This window comes from Hypoxylon fragiforme (assembly GCF_022984875.1).
Source record: "Hypoxylon fragiforme strain CBS 206.31 chromosome Unknown GGS25scaffold_9, whole genome shotgun sequence".
Lineage (NCBI taxonomy): Eukaryota > Fungi > Ascomycota > Sordariomycetes > Xylariales > Hypoxylaceae > Hypoxylon > Hypoxylon fragiforme.
The window spans coordinates 2,539,954-2,551,892 of record NW_026054764.1 but is presented as its reverse complement, the minus strand read 5'-3'; the positions used below and the strand labels follow the sequence as shown (position 1 = coordinate 2,551,892).

The following is an 11,939-nucleotide window of genomic DNA, read 5'->3' as shown; positions in this document are numbered from 1 at the left end:
GCACCACAATCGCAAACCACGACCACACAAAGGTCTGAAATTTGAGGAGAAAATATGTTGGAAGAAAATAAAAAGAATAGCCAACAACAAGAACAAGATCAAGGGGGGAGGGAAAGGGTGGAGATTTATTAAATGCGGTGAAGATAAGTATATGGGTATAGTTTCAATGGGCTTATGGGTTTATGGGCTTATGGGCTTATGGGCTTATGGGCATAATGGCATATTGGCACCAAAGCTACACTAAAATTCATGGATATTTCTTTATCTTTAAATTAGCAGACCCACTCTTTTATCCCTAGACTGATACAAAAGCTTATCGATTAGTAAGGATTTGATAGGGTCCACCAAAAAGTCTACCAAGAAGGGTATATGACGCCTTGCTTCTACTACTTATGGTAATTCCCGAGCGTCTTATATGTTCTAGCGCGAGACTTTAAATTGAAACTAGATGTGATGAAAAGAATTAAAGAAAAAAATAAGAAATTAAGACGAAACGCAAGGGTCGTTATCAAACTATAAATTCAAGTGTCAAGGTGCATATGTATAAAAGTTCTTTTTGATATGTACATATGCTATTATATGCCATTACACATAGTAATTACTGGGAGTACCTATGTAGTATCTAGGGTAGGTACTAGGGTAGGTACCAACAATTGCAACATTTAGCAACATTCCATGTTCAATGTTCAATGTTCAACGGTTCAACCCTTTCAATATTGATGCTATACATATGTATCTACCCGTAGTTGGCCATGATCCACTGACCTACATACTACCTATACTTACTTTAACGACTATCATTCCCAACGAAACCAAGAGAACAGCGCACATGCATTTCTTTGAAGGGATAGCATCCATGAGATATTATCCGTGGATGAAAGTTGTGTACCTAAGGTAAGCAGCTGAGCTGAGGGATATAGGTCAGTGCCATCATAGGTAAGCTGACCGGGAGACATAAGAAGTAAGATGTAGATGAGCGACAAAGGCTTTTGCCTTTTTTTCTTTTTCGCTTTTCTTAGCAAGATTCGTCTAACCTACATCGATAACACCGAGCACACTTCCCAGGTTGCTGTGAACATATTTATCTGGCCACATATCCAGTATCTTAAATCCTACATAGAACTATTTACTAATTAAGAGATAACTATAAAGATTCATAGTCCCTTGCCTACCTTACATGGTGGCTATAGCAAACTAACCTAGTTAAAGCCAAAGTCCCCAAACATTTCCTGCAAGACTTACGTGGAGGAAGCAACGGAACCAGTCTCTACTAATTAGAGGTTAGGTCAAGCTGGTCAACCACTTAAAGCTACCAAGGTCCGCTGCCGGTCCCGTCTTTAGTAGACTCTTTACAGAAGACCCAAGTCTAGCCAGTCCCAAATGTTCCACCATGATACAACTTCGTGTCAAAAAAGAAAGAGGAAAGAGGAAAGAGATAAAAAGGGAAGAAAAAAAGAGAAAAGTATTCAGCTTCACATGTATAGTGGATCGCCTTCCTTCATCCCGTTTTCTTCAATCGCCGCATTTCGGGTCCGTCCATCTTGACAACCTTGGCACCCGATACCTCGATTGCTTCCTTGCATTGAGGCCAGCCTGACGCATCCACCGCTCTTGTGCCCTCCTCGATCAAGTAAGTCCTGAAACCTTCCCTGGCTGAATCGATTGCCGTGTTCTTGACACAGTAATCCGCCGCTAGCCCCACCACGTAAACATCCGTAACCTTCTTGTCCCTCAGCGTCTGCGCCAGGCCACTGTCACTGACGCGCGGGGATGTGAGGGGGTCGTAGAATGGGCTATACATCTCGACGCGGGGATCTGTCCCCTTCTCCAGCACCATGTCGAGCTGGCTGGCATGCAGCTCAGGGATCAGCTCCGCTCCCGGCGTACCCTGCACGCAGTGGACCGGCCAGAGCCGGGACTCGTACGTCTCGGCCTTGTTGTAAGGGTTGACGATAGTGACGGCGTCCACGAACGCACGTTTATCTTCATGGTTGGCTGCGAAGGAGATGTGGTCCAGCGGGTGCCAATCCTTAGTAGCAACTTTAATCACAAAAGGGAAATCCAATAGCTCGTTGATCAGCGGCGTGATATCGCGACCATTGGCTACGGCGAGGGAACCATTCTAGCTAATTCGTTAGCCGCCCCCCATTTACCAACAACGACTGCATTGCATGGTAAAACCCGCTACATACCGGGGGACAAAAATCCTCCTGAAGATCAACTATTATCAATGCTGGTCTAAAGTCGGTCATAATTGGTGTACGATAAGTATGACTAGCAGCTGACTAGGTATCAAGCTACCCAATGTATGGTGCCCAGTGATTATCGTGGTGTTTGGAGTTTTAAGCGAAGACTTCGGTACAGACACTACCTACACATGCAGTAGGTATCAACATCTTCTTATACTCTTTGAGCCCACTACTTACTATTATCTTACTAATTACATACATGACATAGTAGGAAGTATGATAACCTCTAACTGTACACACGTGATATACTACTACTGGTATGTACAATAAGTCACAGCACATACTTATATACATGAGTAGTATCAAGATATACAAACGACACTATACTAACCTAGTAACGAATGAGATGAGATATTTACCAAATACTCAATATTAATAGGTAAGTCAATTTAACCCCGTCGTCTTATAGTTTACTACTGACACTTTTTCGACGGAATAGTATATTGCATCCCCTTTGTGACGCTACCAAACCACAATTTCAAATGGTCATATACCGCATTCTTACGTCCATACCACTATTAACTTGGATTAGAGCGTGATCACATTTAGAATTTGGGGATAGAGGAAACTTGAACTTGAACATACCGGCGACTGCCTCGTGACTCTAGGCATCCTGGACTCTGCCAACACAAAATAAGTAGAGCTCTGTGACGCGACCGGCAGCGATGAAGCCAGATCGTCATGCTCGTTGACTGGCACTGCCGATGTGGCGCCAATCTTCTGCATGTGCTTCCAAACTCTGACCAGAAGATTAATGCTGGCGTCCGCCCCTAGCGTCCAGGTAGCCATCATATATCCCGTCACCAACCCGACGTTTGGTAAGCCGCTGGCCATGGCGCCTCTCCATGCAAACGACTTGCCCACGTCAAATGTCTTTCCGTCCACCATGGGAGTGAATCCTCCGAATAATTGAACATCTGCAAAAGGTCCCAGGTTAGCGACACCACAAATAGGTACCTAGGCACTTCGAAGTTGAGAGCAAAACATACAGAGGCCAGTAGCCGTCACAATGATATCCGCCTCGAGCTTCTTCCCGGATTTAGTCAAGATCCCATCTGCCGTGACCGTGTCGATGTGATCCGTCACCACCTCGCAGTTGTCGCGATGCAGAGCCTTGAAGAAGTCGCCGTCCCGGCTCATGCCTAACCGCTGATCCCACGGCTGGTATGCGGGGTTGAAATGAACGCTCACGTCCACTTTGTCCGGCAGCAGCGACTTCATCTCGTCTGTGAGCAGTTTTCTCCCCAGGTTTGGGAACGTGCGGAGGACGACGAGGAAGAAGTACTCCTCAAGGAATGAGCTATAAATCGTAGGTACGAAACCGTTAGTCAAAATCCTGGCTTGGGAGACATTATTGCCATCATCATGTCTACCTAGGTAAGGGTTAGGGTTGGGATTGGGGCTGACGAACTACCACCAGCGCATCGTGAGGGCGAGCCTTTCCGGGAAGGTCCTCTTGAGCCATGCACCGACCGGGCTGGTCTTGGGGAGGTCGGCGATGTAGGACGGGCTTCGTTGGAGCATCGTGACATGGCCTGCCGTCTTAGCCATTTCGGGTACCAGCGTGATGGTCGTCGCACCGGATCCGATGATGATTACCTTCTTATTGGAGTAGTCGAGATCCTGGGGCCAGAACTGCGGGTGCACGACGAGGCCCTGGAATCTTTTTATCCCCGGTATTTCGACCTGCAGCGGTTTGGTGTAGTCGTAGTAACCTGTGCAGGCCATCATGAACTTGGTCTTGAGCTCTTTTTCCTTGCCACCGGCACGGACCGTCAGAGTCCATCGCTGTTCCTCGGAGGACCAATTGGCGGCGGTGACCTGGTGCTTGAACCGGATCTTCTTGTCGATGCCTTCATCCCGCGCCGCGTCGGCAACATACTCTCGAATGAGGTGCCCGTCGGCCATATCCTGCTCGTGCTTCCAAGGCCGCCAAGGAAAGCCAAGCATGGAGGCCGCGGAATCAGTTCGCACGCCTGGGTACTTGAAAAACGACCATGTCCCGCCGATTTCGTCTCGCCCTTCTAAGATGATATAGGAGCATTCTGGCAATTGAGTCTTTAAGCGGTAAGCGGCGTCGACACCAGATATTCCGGCTCCAACCACGATGAAATCGTATTCTTCCATGATTATATATATTTTTATATATGCCTCTATCTCCAAGACGCCTTTTCTGTCTCCAACATGATAAACAGAAGATGAATCGGTGATAAATACGATCCTACTTGCCACACTACATACAGATACAAAAGCGGGACTTCATATCCTTGCTCAACGCTACCTTAGGTAACTATTTAGACAAATAGGGGTATCGTCTTAGGCAGTTGGTAAGTGGGACCACAGACCAGCAAGAAATTGGCAGAGCTGCAACGCTACGGCATGGCTATTGCCTCATTCGTGCATCCGGTACGAGGTGGTAACGAGCTGACGTTATGCAGATACAGATACATATCAATCTACAAGGCAAGACAGCCAGGTTTTGGCACTGTTTCATTAAAACGTCTATTCAAGTTTTAATTCAAGTTCAAGGTTCAAATATCATCTATGTACGTGAATCTACACTTTTTCTTGCAAGTTAGACCTTACCGCTGCCAAGCCAACGTCGTCTCTAGCTACAGCATCGTCATGCTCTTGCTTGACATCCTTTAGATTCCTCCACCCCATTCCCCAGCCGCTCGCAAATGCGCAGCACGCCGCTGCAAGCTGGAGGTACTAGAAGATATAATCAGTCAACTCAAAGTGCCTACTAGATATATAAGAGTGCGAATCACTTACGAATACATGGTTGAGAGCCTCATTATAAGCCAAGAGAGCATTTGTTAATTGATCTGGAGGCACAACCTTGGATATCTCCGTTACGCCAGTGTTGATCACCAGATTGGGATCAATAGACGGGGCAAACTTGTGGAGAGCTATCCCTATCGAGCTGGTGAAGACGGTCTTGGCGACGGCCGAAAAGAATGCACCACCTAGGAATTGGCAAAACATGGCGTATGCGGTGGCGATCGAGGCATCTTCCTTTGGGACATTGGCCTGTATGGCGGTAACTAACTACAATGGCAAATCCATTAGCACGGGACTTTTCTTCCCTTTTAAGAATTGTTTCATATCTTACCAGTTGCAAGACGAGGCCTCTGCCAAATCCCATGAATATCTGATACCCGATGATTTTTCCCAGTGAGGTAGTCGGGGAGAAGGTGGACGTCAAACCAGCTCCGATTGCTACTAGGGCGTTACCGGTAACAATCTCTGGGAGATAGTAGCCCGTCTTCTGCACGATAGCTCCGCATATCACAGACCCAAAAAGCTGAGAGAATATCAGTGGGAGGAGCATCACCCCGCTGTGAAGGGCATCTACGCCTCGGATGGCCTGAAACCACACGGGCAGCCAGTACAAAGAATTGATGGTCGCGCCACTCTGCACAAACGAAGTGATGGAGATCATTATGTTTATGCGATCTCGCAGCATCCTAGGCGGAAGCAACGCCGAGTCTCCCTTATAGACAAACCAACATCCAACCGCCACGTAGCTCACCACTCCACCGCAGAGGAGCCCAATAACCACCGCTGAGTTCCACGGGTACTCAGTGCCACCCCATTGCAAGCCAATCAGGAACATGACGGACGCGGCAGCAAAGGCGAAGAAGCCGACGAAGTCGATATCGAGAACCCTTTCCAGGAGAGACGTGCGCTGCTCCGAGAGTCTCGTGACAGGCAGCTTAACCACGAATATAAACAGAAGCACGACGACGCCTCCTACCGGTAGATTTCTAAGAGAGTGTCAGTTAGGCCACGACTTGGAGTCAACAATAACAACAGCAACCACAGCTGATGATAGGGTTTGCTTACATGTAGAAACACCAACGCCATGTTATCCATTGTGTCAGGGCTCCGCCGATTAAGGGACCAGCGGCTTGGCCGATTGCGAAGCAGCCAAGGACGATGCCGTTCAAAAAGGATCGCTTCGCAATGGGGACGGTGGCGGCGACGATAGTGGACGCGCCGTTGAGGACCCCGGAGCCTCCTATACCTGTCACTGCTCTCGCGATGATGAGCATCATAGAAGACGTCGATAAACCAGCGATTAGGGATCCCAGTTCGAATACTATTATAAAGGTGACGAACACGACCTTGATCCGAAACGTCTTGTATAGTTTACCGACGAACGGCACCATGACGCAGCTAGGTTTATGTTGGTATTGCATAGGATATGAAAGACGAACGGACGGACGGTAGACTCACTTCGCTATCAAGTATGCAGAAGAATACCATCCCACATCGTTGACGGTGTTGAATTCGGCGGTTATGGCAGGAGTAGCCTAGTAGATATGTAAGCCAAGAGGTAAGTATACCAAGGTACAGTAGTCAGCTCAGCCTCACAGTTCCCAAAGCGGTGGCATTGAACGCTATCAATGTAGCTGCCAAGGTGGTAGAAGTCATCAACACGTAATAAGGCCATCCGGTCATCTTTCCAGGCTCGACCTGCCCCAGCCTGCTCTTTCTGTTCTCCTCTGTTTCGGCATATTGGGGTACATTGTCGTCAGCCTTGCAGTCTGGGAGATAAGTGCCTTCACATTCGACTTTCGAGCTACGCGTGTAGGATCCAGATTCGATCTCTTGGGATTTGCGATCTTCCTCGGCGGATCTGAGAGGATCCATGATATATCAGCCCAGATAGGAGGTACGTGCAGAATCGATCGTCTTCAAGTGGCCAACCCTTGTGGCTTTGCTATTTAAGGCAGGACATGACTGGAGGCATTTTTTATTTTATTTCTTTAGGTATTTATCCATATAAACTCTATTTATCCTCTACGGTGACATTGATAGCTCCGACCCTGGAGGGAAGCACTGATGGTGTTGGTGGTCGATCTGCGAATTTCGGCCTTTCGGCGTTGTTCGCAAAAGCCCGGCCTAGTAGCCACCGCCCATCCGCAGCAGCGCAATATGATAGGAACTGGGAGGTGTTGGGAGCGTCGCAGTGATCCTGAAAAGCGGAAATCGGCTTATATACTTAAAGTCCGCCCTCTCTCGCTCTCCCTCATAATCCTCCTCAGGATTTCCACAGGTTCTACTTGTACCCACGACTCGCGGCTCACGGCCTCGACTTAGAAAGTCCGCCGGCGATTGTTGATGGAAAGATAGACACCTACCTATTAACCTTTAGTCAATTGTGTGTTTGATGGCGATGGAAAGGCACAAAGGTGCAGCTATTGCCAAGTGGGGCGCCGCATGTTCTCCGTGTGCTCTCGCTAAAGCAAAGTGTCTGCGTTCAAGCAAAACACTGAGTTCTAGATGTGATCGGTAAGTGAATATGGTAGCCTCCTCTCTTTGGTCTAGAGGAAGATCGCTAGAATCGGACGGTATACTGACGTAAACTACCTAGATGTGAACGTTTGGATAAGGATTGCTCTAAACAAGTACACAAGCCGAGGAAGAAGCGACAGAGCCGACCTTCGTATGTAACCCCTTATGGTAGATATTGCCATCTTCAATGCGTTGGAATCAAAAAATCACAAAGTAAGGCAAAGAAAACAGGAGCTAACATAAATCGTACAGCAAGACAGCTCAGCTCGAGGAGAGACTGAATAGTCTTGTAGACCTCATCAAAGCCACTAACCCAGGAGAGGTCCCTGCCGCACTAAGACACGTCTCCGAGATCAGCTCGGCCGCATCATGCCGGACCGAAGGGACAGTGTCGTTACCCGGCCAAGAACAGGCACTCCTTGAAACTCCAGCTACCACTCCCGGCTCGAACCACGAACCGACAAGGGCGATACCCAGCCCTTACAATGGACACGCCCCCCGTGTATGCGTCTGCCGCGCGCAAGCAGGCCAGACCCTCACCCTTCCGGAACCGGACGAGACTCTGCTGTCGATATTCGTGAACAGTCTCATGCCGAACTACCCTTTTATCACGCTCCGGCCAGGCTGCACAGCCGCCGAGCTCGGCTCGGAGCGTCCGTTCCTGCTCGTGACGATCAGGATGGTTGCGTCGTACCGCAACGTCAAGTCGATGAGGTCGCAGAACTACTTCGTCATGCGCCATATCTCCGAGCAGATGATGATGGGCTCGGAGCGCTCCCTAGAGCTGCTACAGTCGATACTATTGGTCTTGGGTTACTACCACTATCATTGCATGATACACTCGCAGATGAACAACCTCATCGCGCTGGCGAATAGTTTAGTTGCGGACCTTGGGATTAATAAGCCCCCCGATCCGCAGGATAAGGCGCGGTTGTTGGCTGGAAATGCCGAGAAGAGAGCGCTGTGTGGTGTCTGGTACATGACATCGATGTGAGTAGAAACAGTCTCACTCCTCTCTCCTGTCTCTTAGCTCATACGGATGCAGTATCTCGCTCGCGTTTCAACGAATCGACCCGCCCAAGTACACGGCTTACATCGACCAATGTCTCAAAGACCTCGAGGTCGGGAAGGAGTACGAGACGGACTTACTTCTTGTCCACCTCGTCCGCATCCAGCACTTCACCGAGCGCATCTCACAGCTAAACGATAAATCTCAACTCGGCGGGAATGATCTACCTGGCATGGCCCGCACACCCGTGAGCGCGTATGCGGGCATGTTCCACGCGGAGTTGGGAAGCTTTAGAGCGGCGTTGCCGCAGAGTCTTGTGTCTAACCGTTGGTCGCCCCTTTACTCACCACTATACATACTTACCTCGTCTTACAATAACTAACTCTGGAACTACTACTAAAACCTATAGAACTCATAAACTGCCACATGAACACCGCGATGCTCCGGCTATGGGAGCCCCCAGGCATCGACGCCGCACTCCTGGACAAGATATCCAACTCCCTCTCATCCCTGTCCATCGACACAGCCTCCTCCCTCGACATATTCTACCGGTCCAGCGCCGCGCTCAAGTCCTGGTTCGACTTCTGGCTCTCCATCGACGTGGCGGACTACTTCATCCTCCCCATGCCCGCGTCCGCCCAGCTCATCAACGCCGTCATCCTGCTGGCGCGGTGGTCCAAGCTCTCCAGTCCCAGCCCCAACTTCGTCCCTAGCAGCTCCGTCGTCATGCCCCCCTCAACACAACAACACCAACAACAACAACAGCAGCAGCCACCCACGGTCCGCGACGACCCCGCCTGCAGCGGCATGAACAACGCCTCGGCGCTCGCCGCCCTGGGCGCCAAGGACATCGACCCCGCCATCCCCGCCGCCGTCCGCGCCATCCGGAACCACCTGCTCTCCCAGCCCGAGCTGCAGCAGCTCGATGTCCTGGGCATCCTGCACACCATGTCCGCGCGCTTCGAGCAGGCGCGCGCGACCGCCGAGGAGCGCGACCGCTCGGCTTGTGTGTGGGACAACGATATCTGGGAGATGGCGGGCAGGAAGATCAAGGGCACGCGGGTGAAGCTGGTGCGGTGGGCGGAGCTGGTGGCGGCGGTCGGGGCTGGGGAGGGAAGAAGGGGGGAGCAGCAGTTTGCTGATGCCGCTAATGCCTCTGCCAGTTCCAATTCCAATACCACCACCGTGATAGTGGGACAAGGGGAAGCGGATGGTATCAGCCAAGGTCAAGGCATGGAAGGGAACTGGTCGATGGATTCTACTGCCATGCTGGAAGGCGGTGGTGGATACAACCAACCCACCCCCGAGGGCTGGGACCCGGGCGTCGCGTGGGCGAATGACTTCTTTGATGGGTTGGGACTGGACCAGAATTTCTTCTTTGATGGGGCGCCGGAGTATGGGGGGTTTATATAGGTTGGGTGGTAGGTAGGGAGATGGATAGATGAATTAATAATATATACCTAAGTAAAATGGGCCTTGTGTAAAGGGGTAGAGAGGAAGGGAGGTAAGGAGAGGCATGTCTATCTGCCTACTCCTGATCTTAGACTATCACGTGGATTAGATCGAGTAGGTAGCTTACATCATTCTGTACTTTTGTATACATATCTACCTAGGTTAGGTAGTTGTGTGCCTATCCAGCTGTATTCTCATCATACCTACCTCGGCACCTACTGGAGGTATTTACCTAGGTTAGCTAGGTAACTCGCCAATCACTAACAAAGGGAACAAGTGGCAATTCTATTTGCGTCAACTTCACTCTTTCAATTTACTCCTCGGAGGGACTAACTCCCTACCTAAGTGACTACGTGGGTCACCAACTACTCGGTGCTATTTGGGAAAGGGGTTCAACGACCTCTCCTCCTACTCCTCCTTGCTCGGCAGTTCGGACTGTTGGATACCTACGAGCATACCGACATGATGGTGGTGGTGGTAGTAGTAGTAATAATAGTAATAATAGCCGGAGCAAAGGGGATGGTGTAGATGCCCTACAGAAATATACCCACAACGAATAAATTCGCCGCCGCCCCTTTGTTCGCCACACTCATCCCGCCTATATCACGCTCATCAAGGGGGAAACCTCCCCCAAAAATAGCAACAAACAAAGAATGGGCTATTCGGTCGGGTACTATCCTACCACCTTTCTTTCTCCTCTCCCGGATGGGTAAATACCTACCTACATCGTACGTCCGTAAGGTTCGGATCTTGGATCTTGGTAACCTTTGAACTTTGGAAACAAACTTGCTCATACACACACAGGTGTCGTTAGTTAGTAGATACCTACTTCAAGAAAAACAAAAAGGGGAGAATAAGCGGAAGAAGGACATTCAGCGGAAGAGGGACGGGAAGGGAGATAGAAATGAACGGGATGTCAACATCAGTATCTACCACCGCGGCGACAGCGCTGTCATCGTCGTTGTCGCTGTCGCCGTTGTCGTCGTATACGGGGACAAGTACAGGGCGACATACAACTTTCGGCTTCACCATTCCCACCGCCACCGCCGGGACAAATGTAGGAGACACGGGCAGTGGTACGGATCAGATGGGAGGAGGCATGGATATGTCGTCGATGTCAGGGAGTGGCAGCGGTAGTGATTGTGAGGTTTCGGTAAGATATTTTCTGTTTGTTTCGTTGGTTTAGCATCTAACACTTCACATTCCACTCTTCACCTCTCACCCTTCCCACTCTCGCCATCAGCCCTAACAGAACCCCCCTAGATGGTCTGGAACTGGAACACCCTCAACACCTGCTTCCTGTCCTCCACCTGGCAAATCCACAGCCACTCCGCCTTCGCCGGCCTCTGCATCGGCGTCGTCCTCCTCGTAATCCTCCTATTCCTCCTGCGCCGCCTCACCACCTTGTACGACCGCTACCTGATCGCCCAGCACCAACAGCACCAACAGCACCAGCACCAATACCAGCACCAAAAAGCAGGAGGCAGACCTTCATCGTCCGAGTCCGAGTCGCCGCACCATACCCTTTTGGCTGCCAAGGAAAGCCATCATCCTGATACTACTGCTGCTGGTCCTGCTATTGGCAACGTGACCACCCCCGGCGCCGGTTCAGGCTTGTTAATGAACGCAAACGCAAACGCAAACGCACCACCCTTCCGCCCCAACATCTACCAGCAGGCGACGCGCGCGCTGCTGCACACGCTGCACTTCGCGGTGGCTTACTGGATCATGCTGCTGGCGATGTACTACAACGGGTACATAATCCTGTGCATCATCTTGGGGGCGTACGTTGGGTTTTTCTTGTGTCAGTGGGAGGGTTTGGGCACGGGGATGGGCTTTGGTGCTGCTGATGGGGTAAGAGATAGCACTGGTTGTCATGGATAAGGCTGCTTTATGCATGAATTACAAACATCTACAGCAAGTTT

General features: G+C 50.3%; 5 protein-coding genes across 5 annotated transcripts; 3 read left to right on the top strand and 2 right to left on the bottom strand.

Moving 5' to 3' along the window:
- The first annotated feature begins 695 nt into the window (after nt 1-695).
- Nucleotides 696-1,335, top strand: GGS25DRAFT_464435 (uncharacterized protein). Its single transcript, XM_049258955.1, has 2 exons — nt 696-894; nt 1,153-1,335. Exons 1-2 carry the CDS (start codon nt 731-733, stop codon nt 1,196-1,198), a joined length of 210 nt encoding a protein of 69 aa, XP_049113422.1. The 5' UTR covers nt 696-730; the 3' UTR covers nt 1,199-1,335.
- Nucleotides 1,336-2,777: 1,442 nt separating this feature from the next.
- Nucleotides 2,778-4,376, bottom strand: GGS25DRAFT_515959 (FAD/NAD(P)-binding domain-containing protein; the record flags this gene model as incomplete). The annotated part of the gene is made up of 3 exons (XM_049263137.1): nt 2,778-3,166; nt 3,239-3,549; nt 3,664-4,376. The coding sequence occupies 3 exons, from the start codon at nt 4,374-4,376 to the stop codon at nt 2,778-2,780; spliced, it is 1,413 nt and encodes a 470-aa protein (XP_049113421.1).
- Nucleotides 4,377-4,805: 429 nt separating this feature from the next.
- On the bottom strand, nt 4,806-6,908 carry GGS25DRAFT_525808 (MFS general substrate transporter; the record flags this gene model as incomplete). Its single annotated transcript, XM_049264868.1, has 6 exons — nt 4,806-4,961; nt 5,025-5,300; nt 5,365-6,019; nt 6,099-6,431; nt 6,492-6,568; nt 6,630-6,908. 6 exons carry the CDS (start codon nt 6,906-6,908, stop codon nt 4,806-4,808), a joined length of 1,776 nt encoding a protein of 591 aa, XP_049113420.1.
- Nucleotides 6,909-7,434: 526 nt separating this feature from the next.
- On the top strand, nt 7,435-10,450 carry GGS25DRAFT_534938 (uncharacterized protein; the record flags this gene model as incomplete). Its single annotated transcript, XM_049265827.1, has 5 exons — nt 7,435-7,550; nt 7,633-7,704; nt 7,806-8,543; nt 8,599-8,888; nt 8,972-10,450. The coding sequence occupies 5 exons, from the start codon at nt 7,435-7,437 to the stop codon at nt 9,973-9,975; spliced, it is 2,220 nt and encodes a 739-aa protein (XP_049113419.1). The 3' UTR covers nt 9,976-10,450.
- Nucleotides 10,451-10,927: 477 nt separating this feature from the next.
- On the top strand, nt 10,928-11,898 carry GGS25DRAFT_525806 (Ctr-domain-containing protein; the record flags this gene model as incomplete). The annotated part of the gene is made up of 2 exons (XM_049264867.1): nt 10,928-11,167; nt 11,278-11,898. 2 exons carry the CDS (start codon nt 10,928-10,930, stop codon nt 11,896-11,898), a joined length of 861 nt encoding a protein of 286 aa, XP_049113418.1.
- Nucleotides 11,899-11,939: the final 41 nt, after the last annotated feature.